General features: G+C 55.8%; 1 protein-coding gene across 1 annotated transcript; it reads left to right on the top strand.

The window, feature by feature from the left end:
• Positions 1 to 48: 48 nt before the first annotated feature.
• BESB_039220 (uncharacterized protein) lies at positions 49 to 26,512 on the top strand (the record flags this gene model as incomplete). Its single annotated transcript, XM_029362508.1, has 42 exons — positions 49 to 211; positions 892 to 1,245; positions 1,836 to 1,871; positions 2,372 to 2,692; positions 3,081 to 3,112; positions 3,207 to 3,389; positions 4,098 to 4,185; positions 4,843 to 4,960; positions 5,663 to 5,757; positions 6,361 to 6,597; positions 7,134 to 7,169; positions 7,614 to 7,708; positions 8,190 to 8,388; positions 8,878 to 8,996; positions 9,627 to 9,783; positions 10,118 to 10,261; positions 10,637 to 10,728; positions 11,167 to 11,512; positions 11,665 to 11,697; positions 12,315 to 12,518; positions 13,107 to 13,130; positions 13,436 to 13,528; positions 14,025 to 14,123; positions 14,314 to 14,471; positions 14,938 to 15,162; positions 15,636 to 16,481; positions 17,152 to 17,293; positions 17,695 to 17,862; positions 18,204 to 18,425; positions 18,759 to 18,882; positions 19,365 to 19,660; positions 20,322 to 20,666; positions 21,177 to 21,262; positions 21,634 to 21,697; positions 22,198 to 22,383; positions 22,710 to 23,141; positions 23,515 to 23,889; positions 24,237 to 24,284; positions 24,614 to 24,807; positions 25,295 to 25,409; positions 25,612 to 25,743; positions 26,022 to 26,512. The coding sequence occupies 42 exons, from the start codon at positions 49 to 51 to the stop codon at positions 26,510 to 26,512; spliced, it is 7,917 nt and encodes a 2,638-aa protein (XP_029221473.1).
• Between the last annotated feature and the right edge of the window lie 1,293 nt (positions 26,513 to 27,805).

Raw genomic sequence — 27,805 nt, 5'->3', positions numbered from 1 at the left:
GTCCTGTGTCTAGGTTACGGCGCGAATTGGTTACAGCTTGTCGCCTCGATGGCAGGGTGCGGCGCACGGCGCAGCGGCCACGGGGGGCGGCGCTCCCAGTTGGCGCCCCTCCCCCGTCTTGCCAGGATTTTAACCTTCGCGGTCCTTCTCTTCGCCTGTTTGGGCAGCGGCGCAGCGGCTCAGCATTCACTCTTAGAAGGCTCACAGAGGGGTAAGAACTGCCCGCGCCAGCGTACATCGTTCGTCGCTCCCGTGCCGGACGTGTGATCGTGGAGGACCATTACGGAGAACGATTTGGTTTGGGCTTGAAGGTGGCAAGACTTCACCGTGTTCGCTTCGGACACTCCGGTTATGCCGCGCGTTCCAGTGAACAGTGCCGCCAAGTTGCGCGACTGTGGCGCATCCGAGGATTCACACGGCATGTTTTTCAGACCCGGCTAAACTGTAGAAGAGTCGAGTACTATCCATGCATACCAGGTGTAAAAGGCGTTCATCCAGTCACTAAACGCCAGGCCAACACTAAGCGTGTGGTGCCCTGCGCGCCTTTGAGTGTCTCTGGCGCCAGCTGTCGTGCGCGCGTTACCGGACTCTGCGCCACACGTTGGGCGCTGGTGCGAATATCGCCCGGTACTCGAACTATGGTATACGAGAAATAAATCGCTGACTTTAGCGCGCTGCGCCCTCGTAATACCGGCCGGACTCAGTCTCTCTGAACGGGCTTCGAGCGAGGTACTTTACGATGGACAGCAGAGCGGTCCCGACTTGCGTCCAGGGAGAGCCTGGTCGGTTACCAACCTGAAATGCACACTGCTGCTCATCAACCATCGAACTGCCCTGAACCCTCCCCTCTGTTTGAAAGAGGCGTCTTTTCGCGTCTGTTTTTGCTTTTAGCGAGGCAGCTCCGCTCTCCGAAGGCGTCGCGCCAAACTGAGGCCGTATTAGACCCCGCTCTGACTCGATCTTCTGGAACTGCCAACTCTGCTCGGCCCGGGCCATGGAGAGGGTCAAAAGACTCTAACCACGGTCCAGACTGCTACGCGTTGACAAAGCCTCCAGGAGTTGTGCACAAGGATCTCTGCACTTTCGTCTGCAAGGCCATGTGGAACGCCAACCAGAGATCCTATCTTGAGTGCGACAACGCCGCAGAGTGCTTCAATGAGGACTTTGCAGTGGCCTCCCGGATTTCTCAAATCACTTCACTACCGGTGGTGACTACCCTGTACCTGAGCACTCAGTGCAGCTACGGTGAGGTCTTCACTCCTGGCTCCGCCGTGCGATGACAGCGAGTGAAAGTCATGAGGCGTGCCGTGTGACGCAACGCGGATGACACCGTTACCCACAGCGCAAACGGACAGTTGTTTACCCAACAGCTCATTTGTCATCATTGAGGACTTCATAGACTGTGCAGGGAAATCAGCCTCGGAGCAGACTCCCTGCCCACGGCAGATACACTGGGGGCGGCCTGCAGAAAAAAAACGCTGCCTGCGGATGAGAGTGTCCCGCCGAACGTGGAATCAGGGGTCGCTCACCTGAGAGAACTTTTTTTTCTTTAGTTTAAAGGCGGGATACTACTGTCGCCCTCCTTCTTGCAGTGAGCGAAACTAGTTCTGGCGCTTGCGCCAGCACTAGATACCGACGATGTGGCAGTGATGCCGCAAGACACGTGTGGAATTCAGAAGGGAGAATACAAACGTTTGTGCTTCAGCCCTGCGTTCGGTAATCCTCCGATTAAGTGGCCTTTCTTGTGGAGACTGGACGGACCCCCACCCCGTTCCTCCCCCACCCGAAAGGAGGATTTTCTTCCCGAATATCTGTTATTTTCTGCTTACCTGCAGAGCCGCGATCGCCTCACATTGCGGCCGGACAATTTGGTGAGGAATTTGACACACCGGATACACGTCTTCAGATGTCTCATGAAGAGAAGGGGGGCACCTTGGTCCGCCACAGTTCCGGCTTGAGCGAGCCCGCCTGGCACTTCAGACCTTCCTTCCCCTGCACACAGGTGCACCGGCGATCGATATTTGTTGCAGCGCGCCGACGTTTCTCCCTGATTGTGGCGTGAAGTATGCCGATCGGGACAGAGGGCCTTGGATCAGAGAGTAGCTTTAAGACAGGGGGGCGGTGTTCATGCACTCGTATGCAGATGCTGCTCTCCGCCCTCGAGCAAGCCTGTGCACGCTGCCCGCAGGCAGAACCGTTGCGGCGCTGCCTTTCTTTCAGCGCACTACGACACAGTTGCCACACTGGATACGCGGGAGAAACGGGTGTTTGTGTCCACGCCACAGGCGACAGCGGCGACCCAGGCTGCACTGAGCGACCCAGGCCTGCTGATGCTACGGCAGAACTTTTTGTTTGTGCTTGTGTGCCGCAGAACACTTCATTCCACTGAAGCTGTCTACCCTCGGCACCCGAGGGTGGGACAGCACGACGGTCTGCCCAAGTAACGCCATAGTGGACGTAGTTGGCGCCTACGTTGGACATCCCGACGTAGTTGAGGGCAGAGTGGCTAGGACATACGAGTGCACGTATTTGAACGTGACACGGAAGGTCCAGAGGCACTGCAGAAACGCTTACAAAAATCCGGGCGTTGCGTGCGTCATCACGCGCGAGGACTTCCGGGAACTCCAGCAGAACTACAGTTGCATATCTTATACGCCACCGACCCTGGCACTCTTCATCAACTGCAACCTCGGTAAGTCGTCTGCGACTGCACAGTGATCTTGAAGTCCTCACTTCGGAACCTTGAAGTCACCAGAATATGCGAGCCTGTGGCTTCCCGGCAGGAAAGACACCGATAACTGATTGCAGAGGGGTGTGGGGGGGGGGAGGGGGGGGCAGGGGGGTCCGGGGGTCGCTGCACTGTAAGGCACTTTGCCAGAAAGGTGACTGGCCCAAATGCTGCTGAACTAGATCAAGGGAGAAACCTGGTGGCAGCATGCTCTAAGCGCGGCATGCGGGCGTTTAGTCACCTGCTTGCTTAGTTTTCATTGCCGGGAGCAACATATTTGCCCGCGGTGCCCTGCGCCGCCTGACTCTTAGCTCTTTCGTGGCGTTTGCTATGTCGGCCGTGATTTCTATAGGGCCCCGCGTGGTGCAGCTTACTGCAAAGAGGGTAGCGCGTTCTAGTACTTTTTTCCGGAAGCGATGTGTTATACAGAGGCTTGTGTTTATGAGAGGTGACTTTCGGGGGCTGCGGTTTGCGTCAGTGGATGCTCACCAAGGCCTTCGAGACATTTCGCTTGGGAGTCGGAGGGGCGAATGATGCGGCACCCTACTCCCGGTCTTCACCAGGCTTCCCTAGAGACTGCTGCGTCATCTCATGGGTCTGGAATGGCACTGAGTGCGGTGTCTCTAGTGTCTTCGACCATCGAATTCGGGCAGAAGGACAAGTGCGGGGAGCGGCTCTCACGTCACGGGGTAGCTGCGATAAGTAGTGTAGCGTCATGGGCTCTAAAGACAGCTGATGCACACACAGGCCCAGAGTTTAAAGTTGGAGCTGCTTAGCGGGTTCAGCTAGTTCTCGGTAGAGCTGCGGGGGCACAACCGGAGATCGGCCGCAGTCGGCGGGAAGCGAGTGGCTACAGCAGGACGTAGCCTGCGTATCAGCCTTCTTTGTTGTGCCGTGGGCGATTCGCGGGGACACTCTTCAGTGCGTTTCTGCTCCATAGATTTTTCCGTGTGCGCGCCGACGTGCTCTGTGTCCTGCACCACCGGATCTTTGACATGTACCAAACTACTCATGTGGTGCGCTGCTGCAGAGGCGCCGTTTCCAAAGGGCCAGCAATGCTTGCCCGTCACTCCGGCAAGCGACGACGTCGACCTATGTGCGTACAACGAAGTGGGACACCCGAGGAGTGTCGCGGGCTCTACACACCCTCCAATTCGCTACCTCCGGCATCTGGTTGAGAGCGGATTGTAGAACCACAGCGGACGTTCTGACAAAGCCGCTTGAAAACGAATGCGGCTCGTATTTCTGTTGTCGAACGGTCTCTCGAATCGCTTTCTCAGAACATGCGCCTGGATACGGTGTTGCCAATCCACGAATCTCGTGCGTACGTACAACGCACTTTGTAGGCTTGCGTGCACCACCATGCCAGGTCGACATGATGCGTGGATTCCTCATGCAGTGGCTCCCGAACACAACTTGCATCCACTTCTCACAATGCCGCCTCGCTGCGATCCTCGGTATGCCTGTGGTTCCTTTGTGCTTTTCCGCAGCAACCGGTTCGTCGGTAGCAATACGCGTGAAGTTGCCATCCCCCCACGCTGAGAGCGCCTTCTGCTGAAGCCATAACACAGCTCATCGATGCTCAGAAGCACGATGTGCAACGTTCGGGAGGGTTGTCTCAAAGCTGCGTCTCACCTCAATAAAGGGCTCAGTCAAAAAGTGATACGAATTTGAGAGGGATACACCCAACGTGGAGACAGCAGAAGTTCCATCAGCGCGACAGGCCTGTATTGGTCCTCCACCTGGAGCCGCACTCTCTTTGCTGCGGAGGTTTGTGCAATTTCAAGTTGCATTGCCTCTCCGTGGATCTCTGCCGAAGGAAGCTGCCATGTGGCCTTGCTTTTCTCGCAGTCCCCCGTCTCTTGAATTTTCTGGCAGCTCTCCTGTAGCTGGCACTCTGACGAGCACTCCATGAACTCCGTGTAGTAGCTAGGTCGATACCGGCCTGTTCACGGACAGCCTACTTCCATGGCTACGCAGGCCCGCAGGCAGACCATCTGCGACGTAGCGTGACCCTGGGTGGTGTTTAGTCTTGCTGGAGACCGAAGGACAGGATCGCTCCGTTGTTCTACGTCTCCAATCTCGCAAGCGCGTCTGGCTTGTTTCCTCTGCAGGCGGGTGCTACTGTCGAAAAGATATGACGCTATGCAGCGTGGAGGAGGCGATACTGTCCCCCGAGATCGTCAGGGCCTCGGAGAGGGGGGGCGTTATCATTGCTCGAGGCAACCGAGGGTACGATATCTGGTTTGGACTGTGTTTCTACGAGATCACTGGTCTCATGCGAGCGTGCAACCAGCGTTTGCACTCGCGTTGTGTGTGCACATCTAGCCTCTCCTGGGAACGCACTTTTTGGTAGCACTGCAACAGGTAGCAACCTTCTTCCTTCTCTGTGACTGCCGGAGTAACAACGAGTGCACCTACTTTTTCCGGCATGACTATGTTGCTTAGAAGTGATAATTGCACGCAGGTGCTCCCTGGCGCAGTAGCTGTGGCAAATAGAGACCCAAGAGCTGAGTTTTTGCACTGGGGCCTCGCGGTCGCAGCTCAGGTAGCGGCAATTCCTGCAGGCCCGCAGTTGTGGCTCGTCATGTTGATCGTCGAGACGCAGTTTGTAACATCTTGTAGTCGCTCTGTCAAGGATCCCGGGTTAGCGCTGGTCCGCCAGTGGAGAAGAAACAGGGAAACCTGGGTTTTTCCGGAATGGCTTGAGAGGCACGTCTTATGCAGTCGAGAATTTACGGCCTTTGCGAGTATGACGCTTCATTCCCCCGTCCGGGCTGCAAACGACTTTCTGTCTGACAGGGAGGCTTCAACATCACTACGGGGAGGAAATGCTTTTGATACGGTCGTCCGAGTAACTCGTTTTTATTATTCTGTTATTTTCGGTTCGCGGTTTCCTTTGCTATCCTGCCCCTTTTTGCTACGTTTGTACAGGTTTTCAGGAGGGTTAGCGACGGCGTGGCTGCTTGCAGATTGCCACAAAGACAGAGTCCAGACGGCATGCAGACGGACTGGAACGTTACTTGCAGGTGGGTTGGTGGTCAGCCCGTACTATGCTTTCTTGGAACCGAGATACTGTGCTTAACCGTGACCCAAGGGCGCTTTGGCACTACGTTGAAACGGTGGCGTTCGCGCTGCCCTTGTGATCACCAGCGTCACCTGAAGGCGGCGCTGTCCATTATGTGCTGCGTGAAACAAGCACTGGACTTATGGGTAATGAAAAGAGGCGCAGAGGGACTCCAACTGTTGTGTGGACCCGTGGTCCATGCGGCCCTACGTAATGGCAGCAAATGAGCGACCCCATCGTTACTTCATAGGATACTGAAACACGAGTGTTAGATAGCGATGCACAAAGCCTCTGCTCAACGCTTCCTTTTAGGGTTCGGAGTCGTCTTTTTTTCACGCGTGGACCGTAGTCACGATCTCCTCCAGCGAAATTTAAGAAACTAACCGTATCTACACAGACTGGACCTACACTGCAGCAAGCTCCGAGCGCCGGCTCGTGCGATACGCCTTTTACTGCAGTCCTCAGCGAAGAGTTGTACACAATCTTCCCATGTGTCATCCCTTTGCTTCCATTCCGATGAACCACTGATAAACTGGCGCTGAAAATGCATGTGTGTGCTTTACAGGAACGGAGCCAGAAACGAAGTGGAAGAATCGAGGTCCCGATTGTTACAAGCCGCTTGGATCGGTCTCGAAACAGCTGTGTACGTATGCGTGTCTGAAGCTATGGAACACTGAGGGCGACTACATCAGAGCAACAAATCCGTACCAAGACTTCCTCGAAATGGTCCAGGAGGACTCCCTGCAAGCGTTGTCAGAGCTGACATATTCCGGGAGAATGTCGATTCGCGATTGCACGTGGGGTACGCTCCAAACTCGAACAGAGCCCTTGGCAAGGCGATCTCTGAGCCCCGTCAGTTCCCGCTGCCACCGTGGTCCCGTCGACCGATCGTGGCACAGTCGTGGGCAATGAGCGTATGCCTTATGAGGCACGGTGCACCTCTACTACTGTTCACTACTCTCCTGCATGCGAGATCCGCTTTCCCGCTAGGCAGGCAGCTGAACAGAGAATATAAGCAGTCAGTGCTGACGGGCAGTACTCACGTGGGCTTCCCTGTAGTCAGGCGACAGGTACTATCTTGGGACCGCAGCAATGTAGTACCGCACGACTATTTCTTTCCAAGTCATTAACGTATTTCGCACAGGGGCGCTATTGCAAGGATATTACCACCAGATAGCACCACATAACACCAAGAGGCTTCCGCCCGTCGCAATCCTGCCCACCTTTCGCCGCAGTGAGCACTAAGCCGCTTGCTTCCTTTGCTTCACCTTGCTCCTCCTGGGGACTGGACTCATGCATTCACCTACTCTGTCACCCCTGTGAGTGTCTGTCTCTCAGAAAAGAGGAATCGCTTCGACCCGCCAGAGCAATACCGTGAGTGTGGTAGCACTGGAAGTGCATACTCAGTGAATGACCAGTGGCCGCCTGGCAGTGACCGCCGTTCGGCACCCGGCGCCCAGTCTCCCTCGTCATTTGTGTCCTCAACCTGGCACTTGCCAGGACGGCTAGTAGTATTTCTGCAAAACAGACCGCAGTTCCGTGCTGCGCGTTGGGCGCTTACGGCCTGCTGCGACGGGACCGTGTGCTTGCTACTCTGGCCTCGACCGAAGATGGGTCCAAAGTCGTGGCTGGTTTCCACCGGCATCCGCTAGGCCCTCACCCAGGGGAAAATCGGCGGAGGCGTACGGTCGAGCGTAAATGATCCCGGACCCATTCGAGGCCTGCACATGCGACCATACACCCGAAACGTCTGTCCATACATTGCTGTGACACGTGTTGCGTTCACGCTCACACTGGTGCCCTCTGTCCGCTGCGCAGGATACGACACCTGGTCTACGACGGGGACGCTGGAGAAGCTGTGCCCAAGTATCGGAGAACCGCAACTTTTCCAGGCTCTCATTGGATGCTCAGATGTAAGCGATGAACGGCCATAGGAAGAAGGGGAGTTGCTCCTCTTCAGGATGCTGGGTCATCCATACCAACCGTTGCGCGGATAGGCGGCTCGAACTAACTTGTTCACCGAAGAGCGTTTCTGACGGCCATAAAGATAAGCATTCTCCACCCCTGTGGATGTTCCTGTCACCCGTGACTAACGCGCGCTCCCCCACCCCCCCCCCCCCCGCCTCCCCCACCCCCCGTACTCCCTTCCCCCTTATTCCGCGGATGCATTATTGGACCTCTTCAGACGCATGCCAGGACGTCCACGATATTGTACATATTCATGCAAGGCTTTGTACGCGCGTGGTACTTCTTAGCTACTAGAATCAGGCTGCACTGAACACCGCACGTCCATGCTACCTGTGCAACGTGACAACGCTTACGTTGCTCAGTCAGCACATGGAAGGACTCGCAAGAGAAAAGAATGCATTCGTGTGGTTGTGGTTTTTGCTTCAGACGATTCGCTCCGGTAACGTGTCGTCCATGTGCAACTATGCGGACGTTACAGAAAAGGTCCGTGATACCTGCGGAGCCAATTTTCTCAACGGCAGCGAGGGCTGTACTCTAGACTTGAACGCCCTTCTGCCCCGAGAGGAGGCATGCAAGTCGTGCAAGGGAGAATGGGGCATCCGCCTCTGGTACAACTGCTCTCCAGGTACGCACATAATAGCCCTTCATTGTGTATCGATGCCACCATGGCCTGAGAAACTACACATTTCGCGCAGCTGCCTGAGTGTCAGCGGCGGACACCGTGCTGCGCCTTGCGTGGGGGAGGGGGGGGGGGGGGCGGGAGGGAAGGTAGAGAAGGGGGGGAAGGGATGATTGGATGCGGTTTTGCAGCTTCGCACGTGAATAGATTGAGGCGAGTCTCCAAATTGACATGCAGTTTATAAATGTCGACAGTGCCGCAGACCGATTTACCGTCGCGTGATGCCCTCGTACCTCTTCATCCACTACAGCCTGGGGATTCTGTCTGTTGCGTGGCTACAGTTCCGTCTTCTGCAATAAGCTACATGGCACAGTTCAGTTGCACCAAACATGAAAGCCCTGTGTTACATACTTCAGTGCGCAGAAGCCCCACGCGTGGAAGGAGGATGGTTCGCTCGTTTCCCCATGCTCAGGCATTGTGTCCGGTGCTTTTCAGGAATAGACCCGTCAAAGGTTCGCTGCAGAGTCCAGAAAGCCATCCCAAGCTCAAACCAGGAAGACAGTCTGTGTCGCTGTGCGTCCATGGGCGACCCGTGCACCATGGATCAAGCTGAGGTGAGCAAACACAGCTCCGAATAGTTCTGAAAGGTAGTTCAGTCACGCTTTGTGCCTGAGTGCTGCCACCGTGGATCCCGTGTACTTCCATCTGAGGCACGTGCCTCATTGAGCGCAGAGTGTGAACGCACTCAACGTACAGTGAAGGCGGCCTGTCCTTCTCCGGCCCCGCCCCGACGCGCAGCAGGAGACAATCTCGGTTTCGTTTCCATTTGCCCAGAGCTCTGTAGGACTGTGACCGGTCGATGCTCAGTGGCATTCACCAGCCTTCTTGCCTCATTTGTTCGAGACACATTTCGCGAAAAACTCGCGGCAGAAAGTGTACTGTTCGCGAGGAACGGTGACAGTCATGATTCTCTCGGAGTGCTGCACTGACGGGGGAGGACCCGTGATGGAGCGGTGCTCGTAGAATGAGTGGTCGCCCCCTGAGGTCAAGCCCCTGCGTTCGCGTCCAGAATCTGCGCGGGAGTATGCCCTTGCTAGAACGCCACGCCTGAGGGCGCAATAGACTGTGGCTCTTCATGGAGAAGCTGCCCCGAGACCCTGGTGTGATGGCGCACAGCAGATGTGTCATCGGGTCCTTCGATCGCATTTGTGGTCAACGTGTTGCTTTTGTTTCGCGCCACTTAGGCCGATGAGACGTGGAAATCGACCGTGGAGATGCAGACATCCGTCCTCCTTGCCGACGATGTATCCTACACGTACTACACCAGAGGCAGATTCTATAGACAATCTGCGATCCGCGGCAACACCTGCCAGTCATCGTGGCTAAGAGTCCTCTGCAACGGTATGCCTGAACACGCAAGGACACCGGCAGCAGCCTCAGAGCCCCAAGGGGCCGTAGCAGTGCTTGCTGGGAGCAACAACGCCGTGACCGTCCAGTGATGGTGGCGAGGACGGAAAAAGCGGGATGCGGTATGATGCTGCTCACAAAGACGTCCTTGTTTGTTCGCATCTGAACGTGGCCGCGGCGTACTTTCACTAGTCGAGCACGATGCGCACGGCACCGACGGATAGTGGCCAGGGGGGCGCCGGGGCAGGCTTCTCGTCTGCAGGTGTGTGCCTGTGTCCCTGCCTAAGCATGTGCGTGACTTTCCTCGTGTGTGGGGTCCTATCTGCAGAGCCTCCGTCCCAGATCAGCCTTCTGCCCCCCCTCAAGGTAGGCCCAACCAGTGCGTCCGCGAGCGCAGGCGGTCGGTCCTCTACTCGATGCACGAGCAAAGCAGCGGGTGGCTTTTTCCGTGCGGCTCATCGTATGGGCTGGCGTGAGGCGCCCGCGCTTCTCCTCGTTTCACGGGCACATGCGCAGCCTTGTGGCGTTCGCAAACAAGTCGGATCCAAGGGCTTGCTCCTTCAGTTGCGCTGGCGGCAAGGAGGGCGAGACTGGTACCCAGGCCTAGTGCCGTCTCCATATACAAGCATTCGTGGCTCGGTTTCCGCACTCTGTCCCGCGTAACTATCACCTGCTTGCTGGAGGAAATCGCGATCCTTGGGAGGCGGCAGCTCAGCGGCCGGGGCTAAAAGCGACCCCCGTTTGAAGCAATATGTGCTCCAGGGATAGGCAGGGGTGCCAGAACTTCTCTCGTTTCAAGTCAAATCTTACTTGCTTACATGTCCTCTTGGTGTCGCCTCGCATTCAGTCGCAAATTGCAAGAAGGCCTTCTCAGTCGAATCCGACGCAACGTCCGTCGACGACGCTGTATGCATTGAGGAGTGCCAGAAGATGCTTCAGGTACGATTTTTGTTCAACGAAATAAGTAGATCCTTTTGTTATGCGGCACAAGCACAGGCTGAGCGTGTGCAAGTTCGTAGGGTGTTTCGGCGATCAGACTTCCACCCTTCCCAGCTACGCGTGAGGAGGGTGCCCCATTATAAGACGGCGCCACATCGTAGCCGGCCGCGTGTGGAGAGCAGTAGTCTTAGACCACATGCCAGTTAGTGCCTGCGGTAATACAGGAAAGGGGACAGTACGCCTGATTGTCCGTTAGACGTCAGAGTGGCCGCTGACATCCGTGTGAGTCTCTAAGCTACAGGAGTCCACCTCTTGCACGGGGCCGCGACGAAGTTGGCATCCCCTAAGACCGTAGTGGAGATGTCCAGATATCCGTTCTTCCGCCCCCCCCCCTCCCCCCCCCCCCCGCCGGGGATGTACTGCCTGTCTTTCCTGCAGACGGAATGCGCAGACTCGGCGAACTCCTGGCTGTGCGCAGCGAGGTCCTTGACTCACTGCTACATCCCTAACGTGGCGAAAACCACGTGCCTCGTTACCAAGGATGTTGGACCCTTCGTCGAGGCATTCAAGAGCTGTTCCTGCGCGGATGGCTCCATGCCTTGCACGACAGAAGAAGTCGCTGCGACTCAATATGAGTGGGAAAAGATATTTACAGCATCAGACGCCTACGCTGTCCTCAGCGGCCAACGCGTCGTTGGACCGAGCAAAGCCATCCAGGCCGACTACGGCATGGGGACGAGCCATGGCTGTGGCAACCCGCGCTACAAGCGCGTGTTTTGTCGCGGTAGGTGTTGTTACAAGTTAGGGGGAACGCTGGAGGACTCGCGGAAAGTTTAATACCTGGATGCCAATGCAGTGCACGTACGTGCCAGGGTGGTTTTTCCAACCCGGGTTTCAGTCCACAGAGAGATGTGCTGTGGTCTGACTCCGCTACAGGCACTTCCACGGTGACCGGGGTCGTCCGTTATGGTGAGTTGATATTCGGAGAGTGTTTACGACGAACACGAGAAACCATGTCATAAGAGAGACTTCCCTTCCGCCATCGACGCTCTTAACGTAGGACGAACTTTCCTGGAGGATGCTATTGACGACTGCCTCTTTGGCATGACCTCTCGAGCAGTCGGCTTGACTTAGTAATCGCAGGCGAGCCCGGATGCAGCTCAGCCCAAAGGGGCCGCTGCCGCCTTTGTGACTGCGTCATGATTTCTTGTCGAACGAGGGCAGCGACACCTTGTGTGGATGATTGAAGGTGACAGCGAGCGAGTTGGAAACGGCGGAGCCAGACGTCTCCCAAGAACGTTCTTTTATATGCTAGTTATACGTACAACGGGGGGTTTTGCTGACCGTATTCCCGCTGTGCTGAGATATTGGATGTGCTTTGGATGGGCGTTCCACACCCGCGCTGTCCTCTGGCAGAAGTGGAGCAGCACCAGTGAATTACAACACGGGTTCGTTTTCGATTGTTTTGCAACTCTGTGTGGCCTGTAGTAGAGCGTATTCACAGTCGATGAAGCACGCTCATGCGAGTAAGCCATCAGCGGCTCGATCCATTGCTACACTGTCTTTTCGCTCGGTTGCTCAACCAGATGAGACTGCAGACTGCTCCAAAGTGGAGTCCCTGTACACGGAACTCACGTCGAACTTTGAGTGTCGCTTTGGATGCGGCGCGGTGACCAAGAAGTGCAAGACCATCATGAAGCAAAACCCCAACCTGTACGCCAGCGAGTTCCTCTGCTACCAAGAGCAGGTGTCCACAGTTCCGGGCATGGAGAATTGCTCAATACACCGGAGTAAGTTATGCTTGGCAGCTGTTTCTTTTGAGGCCCAGTGTAGAAAAACTGTCCCGCTTGTCTTGCGTTCTTTTGTCCCTGGAGTTCCCGTACCGTCGCAGGGCCCTTGCATGGCAGGACATACACCCCGCACTGGCGGGGGGAAGGCGGTGGGTAGGGGGTGGGCATACTTGGGGAAGAAAAGTTCGATTGACTCATCGCTTCCCCAGATCGTGCCCAAGGCTGGCAAAATACAGACGGAATCTGCCAACCACAGAATGAATGGAAATGCCAATCGCTCCGTGCTGGTGGTGACGAGACGACTGCTTTTTAGAGACAGCGAAGGCGGGCGGTTCACCAAGCGTATTTTATTTTCGCTTGTAGAGCGCTGGACCTCTGGCGCCACCTGTCCGTGCCGGATCTGTAACGGCGGTGCCGATGTTGGCAAACCGCATGCGGCGTCCCTTGGCACCACGCGAGCTGAATACATTTTTATGGTCGGTATTGCCTCTGTTTCTTTTGTACCTTCGCTGTCGGCAGCGCTAAACATCCCGATTGACATTCGATCTATTCGCAAGTTCTGTGTCCTGTTGGCTGTGTGGCGTGCAGAGCTCGTGGACCCAGATATTGGAAGTCAGCATTCTTTCGCCTGCTCAGGCGATGACTTTCTTGCTCAGGGCCTGCCCAGCCTGCGAAGGGAAGGTCTTCCAGTATCGTAGCTTCACTGTCTCTCAGAGCTTCTGCCCTGAGCTCAACCGCCGCACCAGGGAGGCAGCATACACGCAACGCGCCCGTGTGCACGTAGCTCTGCAGCTGCTTCGGAAGGAGGAACACAGAGGTGCCTAGACCATCACGGCATCAAATGCAGTCCTTCTTTTCTTGATCGTGCTCACGGTTAATGTAGCGGGACACTGAAGGTGTGGTGTTGCTCTGTGCAGTCGGGAATATGGAGGGAGGCTACGTTGTCGCTGAACAGACGTGGACGCAGGTTACTTTCAAGAACCACATTGATAATCCGGTCGTTATCACTAGTAAGTTTCATTCAAGGGAGCTGGGCGCTGCGGAGAACTGCCTATTGTCTTCTCGGGTCCGCGTGCTTCTAATGGCCCGTGGGAGACAGCCTGTTTCTTTGAGGATGTTGTGTAGTTCTAGCGTCGGTGATACTAAAATGCAGTTTTTCTGTGGACGTGAATATATGTAGGCCAGACCCGATTCTCTAGTCCAAAAATCAGCTTAAGTGGAGTCACGGTGCACATCCTTCGGATACGGATGGCGTTTGGTAAACGGCGTGGAGGCTATGTCAGAAACTACATCGAGGTGTGCTCCAGCGCTTTTCTGTCGCAACTCGTCGCTTAACCCCTAGGAAGGGCCCTGATTCACTATTCCTGTGATACGCGTTGCTTGGTCCTCGGATGCATCGTATTAGTGAGGCAGCCTCGTCTCTGCACCTTTCAAGGTGCAGGCTGTCACGTTCGATTGCTTCTCCTTGTGCTGAGGCACTCGCACTCTTGCCTCGTTCCTGCGCAGGTATACCGGCGTCCACGAACGCAGCAGGCTTCGTTCAGATCAGAAACGTCAAACCGACGGGCTTTGAAGTTCGACTGAGCAACGATATCTGCTCTGTTGGTAAGGTTCCCTAGACGCAACAACGATGCTGCACATCCACAGCGCTCGCTACAGCGCAGGCCTCGCAGCCTGAGAGTGCGGCCGTTTCAGTTTAATAACCAAAAACTTGACCAGGCTAGGCTGCTGGACGTAAATCGAAAGACTACTCGGTGCGGTCGTGCGCGTTCCACATGTTGTTGTGTTCCTACAGGCTTTGCGTATCCGTATACCATTGTTGGATGGCTAGCGTCGAGTGAAGGAAATTTCGTCGTCTCAGGGTCCGAAAGCTACGTGCGAGTCGGCGTCGCAGTGGCTTACGGGAATCACGAAGGCGTAATACGTTATTTCGTCCCAATGCAATCAGATTCAGTAAGTTCGCCATCAGTGTATCAGTGGTTCCAGAGGCACACAAAAGCTCCCAAAAAACTGTGTTACGTCGGGCGTGTGTACCAGCATTGAATAAGGGGTTAAATCGAAAGCGATGCGTCTAACGACGGACGGCTGGGGTTACGAGTGCAGAGTTTTCCAGCGCATCGGACTGTCGAACACCGCCAAACGGCGCTGCGCATACTCGGACTTCTGCACGTGCATGTGCGATTGTCGAACCCCATGAGTCTATTCCATCAAGGCATTATGTTTTACTTACAGGTGCCAGTCGTGGGAACTGTTCCCGCCCACGTGCCTGCTGGTGTCTCTTTTCCGCTGGCTGGTCGCTGTTCCCGTGCCGAAGTTTTTTCCATGAACAAAGCTCGCAAGGCGGGAGTCTTGTGCGACGGGATAGCCACGCTCCTGTGCTCCAGGTATTGCCGCTGCTTTTTTTTACTTCCATGTGCAGCCAGTCGTTCTCCTACAGGCGCAGAGCTCGAGCGCCGACGACGAAGAGAGATACATTGCTGCCCCCATTGTAACTTCTGCCACGAACACCGAAGCTAACTTCCGCGTGGCCAGCGTTGGGCAAATTCCAGCCACAGACGCCATCCATGTGGGATACATGATATTTGATGAAATCCCGAAGTCAAAGTGCAGCGTGGGCTGCAAGCTCAACGGCATATCTCTACAGGTGAGCCAAGTGTTTTCATGGAGAGGGAGGAAAGCAGGTGGGTCTCAGCAGTCGCAGCAACAAGGCCCTCTCGGGATGGAAGGGATGGAAGGGCGGAGCCGAACTACACAGTGCAAGTTGGATAGAGGCTTGCACAGCTGTGCTGCGTGGTAAGTTTCTCTCGGTCGCGGGGCTAGTTCTCGACTCGGTTAGCAGGTCCCGCTAATCACTAGGATGCTTCAAAATGCCTTCGAGGAGATGCGGCTCTCGCGAGCGGCTGCGTACCACCCGTGGTGTGGAGTGCATCGCTGTAGCCCTGGGCTTTGGAGCTGAACTAGGACGTCCGTGTATTAAACGCGCCTAGTACGCTTCGCAGTCAACTGCGAGAGATGGGCGTCGTTCATTCTACTTCGCGAGGGTGCTGACAACGACTTTCGGAAGTGGCCAAGCCACAGCAAAATCGAAATCTCGCACCCTCCTTTGATGGCGTGCAGACGATTGTAGGACAGCGTCCTCAGACTTGGGATGAGGAACGGACGGACGGAGTCATGATAGGCGGCAATACAACTGTTTTTGGCACCTTCATCGCTCCTATAACTACTTCACCCACCGTAGTCTCCCGGCAGGCGGTTGCGTGGTCCGCTGGGGAACGTCTCACACCTTCAGGCGGCGTTGTGTTTGACTGGGATTTCCCTGTGGGCGGGAGCGAACGAACCCAAGCCAGCACTGGCGCCCACGAGGGAGTGCGGTCAGTGCCGCAGGCGCAGAATGAGGGAGGCGACGACTTTCGCGGGCGCACTGCCGCCATACAGTTGAGGATGAACACGAAGACACGCCAGGTCGAGACGCCGGAAGCTGAGGACGAGGACGCAGCAGTTTTCAGAGTGTCGGACGCTGACGGAAGCGCAGCGTCCCGGTGGTTTCCTGTCATCGACACAGTCTTCGACTCAAACTGCGAACAACGTTCCTTCCGGAGAAGCAATGAACTTCCGGCTAAACAGTCCAGCGTGCGGCTACTGTACGTGAGAACCGGTAGGTCCCGCCTGTTCGTCGTTGGCCGAAGGGCCCCGTCCAAGCGACCGGCCCGTCGCCTCCAGCGCGCCGACGCCCAGGACGGCCTCGACCTGCGCGACCTGGTCTCAGTGCACGGCGGCGGTCAGAGCTCTCCGCTGGGGGCAGACAGCCTGCGTCGCCAGGCCACGAGAGGCATTCGCGAGTCCCACGCAGGCCTCCCTCTGCGCGCCCGGACGCGGCGTGCGCAGCGCAGACGCGCGTGGCTGCGCCGGCGTGTCTGTCTGTGCGCGCAGGAGCGAGCTGGCCAACTTCCGCGGACGTGCCCTGTAAGTCTGCGGCCCGAGCGCCTTTGAAGGCAGACGTCCTTGCTCCGTGCTGCGCCTCGCGCCTGCGGCTGGACGCGCCGCTAGTCACGCGCGCTCTGAACCTGGTGGTTCTCGGCGTTGCTCCCTCCTGCGCCACGCGGGGGCCAAGAAGGGCAAGCCGCAGTCTGTCCTTTACGTTGTCGGCCGAGCCGCTTCTCGTCCAGCGAATCCTTTTTAGGTTGCAGGCTAGCTCCAGGCACTGAGTTTTACGGTCGCCGCGAGCCACGAAGAGCGTTTGGACGCTGGAAAGCGCTTCTGGTCTATACTTGCTCTTTTCGACAAATACCTGCCTTTCCCGCAGCTTTTCGTCCCAACTGTAGTGGCGCAACAAGCAAGGTGAGCCTCGCAGGACCACTGTGGGCGAGCCGACGACGACGATCCGCGGTTCTGCTGTCTGTCAAAACGTTACCCAAGATAGGAGCTCGTGCGTGCAGTGCAGGGCGCGCTGCGCCCTGATGTGTTCTCCCTAGATTGAAGAGAGCCCGTTTCCCCAAATCAGCGTCACGACTTCGGGCTGAGACAGCTGTGGGCTTTCAGATTCCACACTCTCTGTTCGGAGAGCTGTTGCATGTTCTGAGCGCGTCGCCGCCTAGCTTTGCTCCTGCGCTAACTTTGTCGCTGATGTCTTCAGGCCAGTTCCCACACGGATGCGAAGTGCTCAGAGGAGTGCACTGCAGTCACGGAGGCCTGTAGCGTAACTTCCGAAAACATGTGGGTATGCTTCTTGCGGCGTTTTCCGCATGCACTCAAGGACGCATGCCGCGTGCTGCCCGGTAAGAGGTCCTAACAAGCTTCCGATGCGCTGTTGATCCCGTCCAACTGACACAGACGATGCCGCTACGCATATGTTCTCCCGTCTTTCTGCACTTTTTCTCTGCAGCTTCTCCGAACATATCCATCACAAGCACCACGACCGTCGGCCCAATCGATAGTAGGTTTTCTTCTGTTGGCTGGTGGATCAGCCAGCATCAAGCTAGTTGGCGAGGAACCCGGAGTCCATCTCCGTCGTTTCTGGCTTCAGATCTGGAAGCAGGCAAGCCTGAGGGTACTCAAAGCTGCTCGGTTCACCTTGCGATTTGAACGAAGTCTGCGTTTGCTGGAATCAAATGTGCTCATCGCCGCGGTTCATACGTGGGAGCAAAAGCAATGCTAACTCCTGTTGCTGTGGCCGCAGAAACTGCCGCGTGCATACTCGTCAATATGGAGTCAAAGGAGTACTCAGCCATGAGAGGGTGGGATCCCGTAACGATGACATGCAAGTGCCCGTACGACGTCCCTGCATGCTCTAAAGAGCAGGCTACGTTCGACCTTTTCAACTGGTCGTCTAGTGTTGGCCACAGAGGTATGTTTCAGTGCAAGTTGTCTGAAACAGGTAGCGCTCACCTATGAAGTCTAACTAGACGGGACCGGAAGAGGGAGGGAGCCGAATGGTGATGGATTAGCGTTGTTGCACCTGTGGCTACGGCGGGACTTGCTCGCGCACCTGGATACCTCCGAGAAGTCTTAAAGGGTTCGCAGTCTCTTGCCCGTTAATGCCGGAACTCACGGTTTGTTGTCTGAGCGACGAAACCACCACTTCCTGCTTTCCACTCGTCCAACCCCGTGATTCGTGGGAGCACTCCGTTGGGATCAACTCGACCGCAAAGGTTTTTGCGTGGCTCCGCCCTTTGTTGGTTCCTCCAGGATCGCTTTGTACAGGCCAAACGAAAGTCGTGAAAGGACTCGCACGCGGATTCAAACTGACTTCGGTAGACCTGTGCGGCAGCCTGCCCGATTTCTCGAGCTCGACTTGGCAGAACCTGCCTTTGCCTCCTTATATGGCGGATGACGTCACTGTGGGGGACACTGTCCTCCGAAGCGGACACCACTTGTGCACCCAGGAGTACGACTACGTTTTCTGCCCCAGTAAGCTCCTACCACAGAGCTAGCGAGGTGTGTTAGGCCCTGTACATACCTGAGTGCAATACTTCTGGCTTACGAGAGCTCTGCCTTGTAGAGCGACCGCTGCAGTGACTTGCGCACGCCTGGCAGTGGACATTACTCTGCGGTTCCGTCAAGAACCGTCCCCTTAACCGTCAAGTTGGATATGCTGCCTTTTCCTATGATTAGGGATTTGCTGGGCCTAGCGAGCCATCTGCTTTCTTCCTGTATTTCGACGAGGGGCAGATATGCTTCCGAGGGCACGACGGCTGGAACAAGCGGGAACCGCCTGCGCCATCGTGTGTGATTGCTTCGTAGGCAAGCTGATCACCACTACAACTACCGCTTCAACATCGAAATGGGACTGGCCGGCGAATCAGGACTGCGTCGCAGGGGAATGGACCAGCTGGAGCTCATGCTCAGAGCATTGTTACTCAAACACGTGAGCATTCAACTGCCGCGCTCCTTCATATATACAAATGAGACGTTCGCACTCCCAAATTTGTCTCCAGCGCAGCCAAGGAGCTCGCACAATCTGTTGGAGCGGTAGGGGGCAGTGACGAGCTGGGAGGCAGTAAAGCTAGCAACGCCGGTGTCGCACTTGCGTCCTTGTACGAGTCACTCCACAGAAGAGCTTTGTGTGAGCACTGCATGCTGTGAGTTCTCTCTAAATGTGGTATTATTCCTGTGCCACTACGGTCCACGCTGTACGGCATGTTTCAAATATGTTTTCTTGAGGTTCACCTTGCATCCTCCATAGAGAAACTAGAGAGCCAGTGGCGAGAGTCGATCTATCCATGCGGGATGTCTGGTGGTTGGGCAACGCGCGAGAGGTTTCCCTGTTCGAGAGGCCAGGCCCCTTGCACGCAGTTGCAGATGCGTCAGTGTGGCGCACCTTTCCCGTGACCGGTTCTCTTTTTGCAGTGGACCAAGGGCGATAAAGAGAAGGACTAGAGAAGTTTTCCTTCCGCGTCGCGGTTCAGGCGAAGACTGCACATTGCTGCAGCACAGATTATGCGAAGTAGACGAGGAAGTGCCGCTGTGTTCCAAATACTGCTGGAGAAGCGAATGGGGTGACTGGAGTGACTGCGAGGAGAAAGTGTTGAAGTTTGGGAAGCCGCCTGTCCTAACTCGTACGAAGCAGCGACACGTCTTCATGGACCACAACGGCGTGTGCAGTGCCGAGGAGTTGGTCGCGTACGACCAGTCCACGTGCCGAGGTGAGTTCCACATGTTTCGTTCGGAAGCGGCAACCTCGCTGCAGTCTTACAGAGATACATGGCGTAGCCGGCAGCTGTGATTGACCGCGAGCGCGTCTCGTCTGTGTAGATTAGATCTGTGGTAGTTAACCTCATGCAGTATCCTGAGCTGAGCTCCCCCTCCCTCTCGAGCAGCTGCATTCTTGTGTTGGCCTTTGGGGACCTTGCTCGCGGAGAATGAGCGACGCTAAAATCACCATTCCATATCTGCTGCTTCGACGCGCGGCTGCCTCACCCGACTGGGGTGGGGCCATAGAAAAAGGCCGAGTCCAAATACTGAGCCGCTTCAACCCTTGGCGCACCGCTCTGGGCTCTGCGGGTGCGGCGAAGGGCCCTTCGCGGCGTACGTGTGGTATCAGAAACGAAACCTGTGGGGGGAGGAGATGCGTCGAAGGTCACAGAGGGGCCTTCGGTCGGTACCGTAGCCTGAACACTTGGACCTGCCTCGAAAACGGCCGTTCCCAAGCCTCGCAGTGCAGATTTACTGAACATATCCACTAGTTTAGCTGGTTTCGCTTTTTAGCGGATCACTGTCATCAGGGGAGATTGCTGAACGCTGATGCTACTGCGCGAAGGGAGCCCGCGGACTAACGTATAGTACGAATAGCTGGTTGTGTTTCAGGTTCGAGGTCTGGGCCCGCGGCGCCGTCACCTACGCCTGTCCCTTCTTTGGCTGAAGTCGGGCACTCTGTCGCTCGAGGATTCGGTGAGGGAGGTGAAGCGCAGCGCAGCACTGCGGAAGAGGAGACGCCAGGCTTCAGCAGCGGTGAGGAAGGCGAACGAGACCCGAAATCCGGGGGCGCGGCGCCGGAGCATGAAGATGTGGAAAAAGAAGAAAGCAGTCGTTCGCCACCGTCAGAGGGTGCAGAGGTTGCGGACGATGGAGCTACTTTCTCCCTACGGTCAGCGAACGCCGGGACCGTGAACGCAGACGACGAAGATCAAACCCATGCGAGTCCGCGGTCACGTAAGATGGTAACGGCGTCGAGATCAGCGCCATCATCATGCAGTAAACGCTCCGGCTGGTCCGGGTGTACGCAGCCGTAAGTTCTGGGCGGTAATCTGTTCTCGTTCCGCATGTCGCACGGTGGCCTCATTCCCACGCGTCTCGATTGACGGCGAGCGAGAATGCGCGTGTCAAGGAGCTGAGGAAAATAGAGTGCTGTCTCGTCTCGGATAAATAGGCACAGAAAGATACAGGCCATTGGGTCTACAAAGCCATCGGGAAAGCACCCGCTTGCCGGTAATTGCCACTTTACCAACCGACCGCAACCTCTGTGCGAATAACGATGCGCTCCAACCGTGAAGATTGGGTTTTGTCTCGATCTGAAAAGACGGAAAGCGGCCACCGTCCGGGGGTCCATTGCGAAGAGTGGAACGCTGTGTACCTTGCTTGCTTGCTGCTTCCCGTTGTCATCAGCTCTCGCTTCAGCTTCGCGTGAAGCAGCGCGTGTTCTCTATTTCGTTGCTTTTGCAGATGTGCACAACCGGGAGCGAGCTTTACGGGAAGACAGTTTCAACTCGGGCTCCCAGAAACTCTATCTCAGGACAAAGACTACTGCTGTGAGTTCGACATCAGTCCATCATTGGACAAAGAGCTGTTAGTAACCGTAAATCCAACAGTCGCACCGTAAACATGTTCGTCAGACATCCTAACCCGAGCTTGCGGGAAGACGTAGTACTTTCCTAGGACCGGTATTACCCCACTGTACGTGGAGCATCCCGATTGCAGCAGTGCAAAAGCGGCATTTATCAAGGAAGATATTGCCATTTGGTTTTAGTGTTTTAGTCTTTGCAGTACCCGTCTTCCCCTTACCGCAGTGGCCCCTGCCAAGGCGATGCTTACTTTTCTGTTCACTTTGTGCGTAAACATCGTATTTCCCCGTATCCTAATACGTCTTACTTCTGATTGTACGATAAATGTGTGCCTTCAGCTAATTATGTACGCAGCTGCGAAGGACAGATGCCGCCTTGCAAGCTCGACGTCGAACCGAGTGAGTGAGACTGACACAGCCGTCAGGGTATGAGACCCTAATAGTTCTTGGTGCACTGTGGTCTGGAGAGACTTTCTCCGCTCATGCGTGGCACGAAGACTCTTCTGGCGACAGTGCCGTGATGAGCCCAGCCATATGGCACAGCATGACGGCTAGGGCAAATTTGGAGCTGGGCAGGCTGCAGATGAACGTGTGGAACTGTTGGTGTTGAATGAAGGTGGCTGATTGATCTAAAATGTCCTTTGTATGCCACATGGCACGCGTAACTGCTAGCGCGAGGAGTTGAGAACACACTTCAGCCAACCGGCGTCCATAGCCGCTTCTGGGGGATGAGCGCAGCGCAGTGTCATCGAAGGCTCTCTCCTGGCACTTTGATTCCCAATCCGCTCTAGGGCAGACGGCCGTGTTTTTTCAATGCATTTTTGGTCACCCGCATCCCTGGGTCTCGAGCACTCTCGAACGAGGGCTGCATTTGTGTATTTGTGAGGACGTGAAATTCTGCAGACTGCAACCTAGTGGGGCCGCGATACTCTTCTCCCGAAGATCTCCTCTACTGCCGGCAGCAGTGCGAATACATCGTGAAAGAGTGCAAGAAGACAGCCGCGTTGAGGAACATGACACAGTGGGAATGCGTCATCGAAGGTCTTGGTGGTATTGGACGCTGTCGGTACAAGAAAGATGGGGCTGCAGGTATCCAAAAGGCGAAGCTGGCGTTAGCAGGACCAGCCAGAGACAGCCGTACAGGCGCAGTACGACAGGAACTTAGCACATGAGGACAGCCTACAGCCGTTGACAGAAAGGAGATGACGCCTCACGAGCTCGCGCAATGGCAGCCAGTGTTCGACGCTGATTTCAAAAGCGCTGCCTTCCCTTCCGCCGAGTTGCTGCTCAGAGAAGGACAGCCCCTGAGTCTTTGGAAATGGGACGCGCGAACAGCAGGCTGTGGCTCGACCATGAGGGTCAAGTATATCCGCTGCACGGTGCTTGCTGGAATTGTCCCGGTGTGTTTTCTCCAGCACAGGCCATGCGACCTCCGGTTTGCTTCCTGAGTAGGACGCGCCAAGTGGATAAGAGCAACCCGCTTTCATTTCTGGCGACGGGCAAAGAGTATGGACGCGGCTCGTGCATGTGCGCCTCGCCAGACAACGTACCTTGCTCTGCTGAGGAAGCTGCGGCATCGGCGGACGAGTGGACTAAGCTCCTCAATACGTCTGTTTGTCCCTTCGGGACTTTGGGAGCGTTTTTCTCGAGCCCTGATTCGAAGGGCTCTGCGGATTCCGCCGTCTTCTTCGGAGCTACAGATCTCGGCCGCGTGCACTGCCCCATCAGCCAAGGCACAGAACCGGGCGGCGACCAACCAACTTATACTGATTTCGCGTCTCCTGAGGCGATGAACGAGTTCTGCGAGCATGGCCTGCCTTTCTGGAAGAACACGGCACTGTCTGTTGGTACGACATACACGCCTTTTTACGTGAGATACAGGACACGCTGGGGTCACCGCGTGTCTGCGTCAGCCCCAGTCTGGCCGTTACTCGAGTAGCAGCGAGTCGGCTCAGGACGCTATTTTCCTCCGGAAGGGCGCTTGCACAGAGAGGGCTTCCGCTGAGGGGCTATGACTCGCCCGTTGTCGTTCCTCGGCTTCTGGTGGGTTCTCGGCGCGCCGTCGTCGGGCAACCGCTGGCGTGACCCTTCAGAGACTGTCGTCTACTTCAACAGGCACGGCTATCACAAGGCCACAGAAGCGTCGCATTCCGCACCTGGTAGAAATGCAGGGAATCATACGTGAAGCTGGAGGCTCGTTGTTTTCCTGCTGTGTGATAGGTTCGCTTGACTGCCGCCAGGCGAAGTCCAAGGCAGGGAAGCAAAAGGATTGCCGAGCAGCTTGCCAGAAACTATTGAACGCTTGCATCGCTAGTGATGAAGCATGGGAGAACTGCGTTGCGAAATCCATGACTGCGCCTGACTACGCGGACAACTGCGAGATGAACATCGAAGCGAAACTCGGCCATGGCATGATGCTGTGCAAGCAAAAGGCCGTGGACTGCCAGTACTCCGAGTGGTACGAGTGGAGTGAATGCAGCCTCACCTGCAAATCTGCAGGAGATGGCAATGATAGTTATCGAATCAGAGAGCGCAGACTTCTGTCCTCCGCTGAAAATGGTGGCGTTTGTGACGCAGAACGGGACTCGTCCAACGGTAAGTGTCTTCCTCACATGGAAAACTAGCAGATCGTGCCGCCTGGTAGTACGGTTTCTGCCTCCTGGTGCAGGTGTTGCCTACTAAGCGCGTATGAGCCGGACCTGCTTCCGTCATGAGTGAATGCTTCAACGATGAGATGCCTTCAACGCAACTCAGCGGCGAACTGGATGAGCTGTGGTAGTTGAGGCTGGTAACTTACACCTTATTGTTTGCACAGCGACACACGCGGACCTCGCACTCGGGTAATGCTTTGGTTGTCGCTCGAGACATTGGGGGTAGCCCGAGACTCGCCATTCACTTCAGTTCGTATGTACTCTTCCGGAGCGTGTGTGAATCTGGTGCAGGACAAAGTGTGGTCGCCATTGGACTCTGTGACTGGCTCCCCGACTGCCGTAAGTCAGGCTGGCGTCAGCCGTGTTTTGTGGCTCTTGAGACTAGAGCCCCGCCTGGCCGTTGGAAGTTGCACCATACAGCAAAACACACAAGACAGCGGCCGCCTTGCACTGAGCGTTTTAGTCTTCCGCTCCCTGGTACTGGACAAGTGTCTACATGTACGCGTACGCCCCATAAGGTTACAGAGGGCCAGTTCTTAGTTTTTGTGACAGACATTTTATGTGCCGCACGGGACTGCGTGAACGGACCACCATCCACGCGTGATGATGTTCTGGTGTGACGCCATTTGTGTACGCCGATACGGTCGTCTTGCGCCGCGTTGCCGCAGCTGGCGTGTCAGCACAAGGGGACATTCACATCCTCATGCCCAAGGAGGAGCCCAAGCTGAGCCCGTGGACCCCGCACCGCACAACGACGTCAACAAGGGATCCTGACACGCCTCTACCGGGGCAAGAGGATACGGTTTGCACGATCGTGAACATGGCCGACTTCAGAACGTCGGAACGAGGTTATGACACCGCGGTAAGCGCGTGCCCCCGAAGAGGAGGGGAGAGCGAGTTGCTGGTTAGTTGGGGCGAGACTAAGTAGCGAGTTTGCTTGGGACAAAGGTATCGGTAGGTGTGCCTGGGCCTACTACAGTCGTCCCCGTTCGCCTCCAGGTTACCGGTGCCTATCCACAGGGCGCCGCCGTCAGTGGCCACACGGGAAGAGCCGAGTATCGAGAACACGGGCCGCTATTGTGTTTCCCGGGACCGACGTGTCGCACGCCCGCACTGTTCACAGTGTTTCGGAAGGGCAGTGGAAGGAAACGCCATCTGGCTCATCTCGCAGTCTCAGCTGCGGAGCCAGGGTGAGTGCTTGCAGATTAGAGATTTGAGCTCTTTGCTGCACGTCTCGTTGCAGTACTGCCCGTGTGGGGATGGTGTCACGTGCACGAGGTACAGTGTTATGACGATGCAGCCATCCCCTCTACACACTGACGGCGAGTATGCGTGGTGGTGCAATGCAGGCCGAATCGTGTAAATGCCCGGGAAAAACCACAGTCTGTTCTCGCGGAGAAGCGTCCAACTCCCGAGAGAAATGGGAGTCTATCATGGAGTCCATATGCGGCCGAAACGGTGCAGGTACGTCTCTCTTCTTCGCTCTTCCAGCAGTTCGTCGCCAGCGCCGCCCATCCGCTAAGGCACCGCTGCTCTACCCTAATGCGGAGACAAGCGCGGGCCCTTTCACGGTTGTATGAGGAAGTGCTCGACCTTAGTGCCAGAGCGGTATGAGGAGGAGGCGTCACGCTGGAGCTGCCCTCTGCTGGGTGTGTGTGGTTTGCAGGGCAGATATTCGCGCAAGGCATGGAGGAATTCAACTGCGGCAGTCGCAGCTTTCAGTCGTTCTCTGGAATCTTTAGCGAATCACCTGAAGAGGACTGCAAGAGTGGTGACCTCGCGTATATCTTTTGCAAAGGTGAGGTCAAATATCCAGAAGGAAACAGCCCCTCACCGGAATAGCCTACTTGCCTATCTAGCGATGAGCACTCATTAGTAATATGAAGAAGAGGTACCAAGGTGGCTATTGACAGTTCCCCGATGTCGAAATGCTTCGCCTTAACTGTTGCCCGCGTGATAAGGAATAGGATTTGCTCCGTGTGCATGAGTCTCCAGATGGTATCGGCATTTGAACTACTCCTTAAATGTAGAACACTGGTGTCGATCTCGATGTGCGTGATGGATGCAACTCTGCAGGTGAAGGCCCCATCCAGAACGACACCGTGATGACTCACATGACAATTTCATTGATTCTCGGGATCGTGTTTGGGTTCATCTTCATATACTGGGCGGTGCAGTACAGTCTGGATATCCAGAAGGTACTTGGCATTACTGGCCGTTACGTTGAATTAAGCAACATGCTTGAAGAGGTTGACAAGCAGGATGAGGAGAAGGGGGCGGAAGGCGAGCAGCAAGAGGGTGACGACGAGTTCGATAAGTTAGAAGGTGAAGAGGATGGGGGGGAGAACCAATACGAAGAAGGTGCCGACGACGCAGAGGGCACGTATGGAGAGGGGTGTGAGCAGGAGGAGGCCGACGAACAGTACAACGCTGCGGATGACGGGTCGCTCGATGACCGAGCGCCTGACGACGCAGGTGAACTCGACAATGATGCGGAGCAGGATGGTCAGGAAGAGCCGGAGGGTATGTATGGTAGTGACGAGGAAGGGTATACAGAAGAAGAATAAAAAAGCCAGGGACCGCTGGGTGATGCAGCCAACACAGCCTAGGAAGCAAACGAAGCGCGTATGGTGAGAGATCTGCAGTTAGGGACTTTAAAGATGCATTTTTGAGGCACAGCGGGCGAGGACAAGCTGGGTGAGAAGGCGCTAAAAAGACGCTATAACGCGGCATTTTCGTGCAGATGGGTTGAAGTTGAGAGCGGATAGCGACACCAGCGGATAGGCTCTTTCAGTGCAGAATGCATGCACAAAAACGTAAGCGCGTGACATCCAACCCGTCCGTCCACCCCCGCTTCCCCCCCCCCCCCCCCCCACCGCCTCTCACCGAAGGGGACACGCGCGGGGACCAGCTGCCGACATGTTTTCCTCATATATATATATATATATATATAGTGTGGCGAAGGTGCAGCACGCTACATTCCTGTGGAGAGTTTCTCCAGAAGGTTAATGCTGCGTGGAGGGAGAAAGTGGGACGTTTTCATGTCACACTCTACAAGAGGCCACTGGTATGGCGTAATGTGTCAGTTTTCTTGTAAAGATCCGCAAAGCAAGTCCCCTGCGGCCGTACCTGCTACGCACGCAAATCAGCCTAACCAACAAACTGAAAATGGCTCTAGGAATTTGTCGATGTCAATGTTTTTTTCTTGTCTTCGTGATTATGAGGGACTGACTCACGCATAAGCGTCGCGTACTGCCGCCTTCTTGGAGTGTCACCTGCTGCGTGCCCGTTCACTTCCTGCTGACGGGGGGTGCTGCTTGCATTCTTCTGTGGACACAGTCTGTTTTTCAATCTCATAGAGGCGTGTCAGAAGACTGTGCGGCAGCGCCGAGGTCATTGCGCCGTGCGATGCTTGCGACCTCGGCAAACTGCGCTTGGCAGCTGACTGGAGTATTCCAGCAATCAACACACACGTAAGGGCTGGGCACAACATGGGCCGAACAATCAGTGCGGGATGTGGACTGGGGCACGGTCATTGCCCCCAAAACGACCTCCCAGTTGCCGTGTTGCCCTCCGAAAGTGCAGACGATAGCTGCTGACACGGATATTCATTACTATTGTGTAATTTGGCCGTAAGGTCCCCTGAACAGAGAACGGCGTTAGAAACACCACTGACTGCCGAGTTTACGCAAAGCACGGATGCCATAGACGAGACAGCCGCTCTTGAGACACAACGAACCCTGTATATCCCTGCATGCAGGTGTGAATCGAAAATTGCAGCCAGCGGGTGCTGTGTTGTCCCTTTCTTCCCCCCTGGTCGATGCCGTCTATTGTTAGACGTCGAATCTAACGTAGACACA

Source organism: Besnoitia besnoiti, chromosome II (assembly GCF_002563875.1).
Source record: "Besnoitia besnoiti strain Bb-Ger1 chromosome II, whole genome shotgun sequence".
Taxonomy (NCBI): Eukaryota; Apicomplexa; class Conoidasida; order Eucoccidiorida; family Sarcocystidae; genus Besnoitia; species Besnoitia besnoiti.
This window is presented reverse-complemented; position numbering and strand designations above follow the sequence as displayed.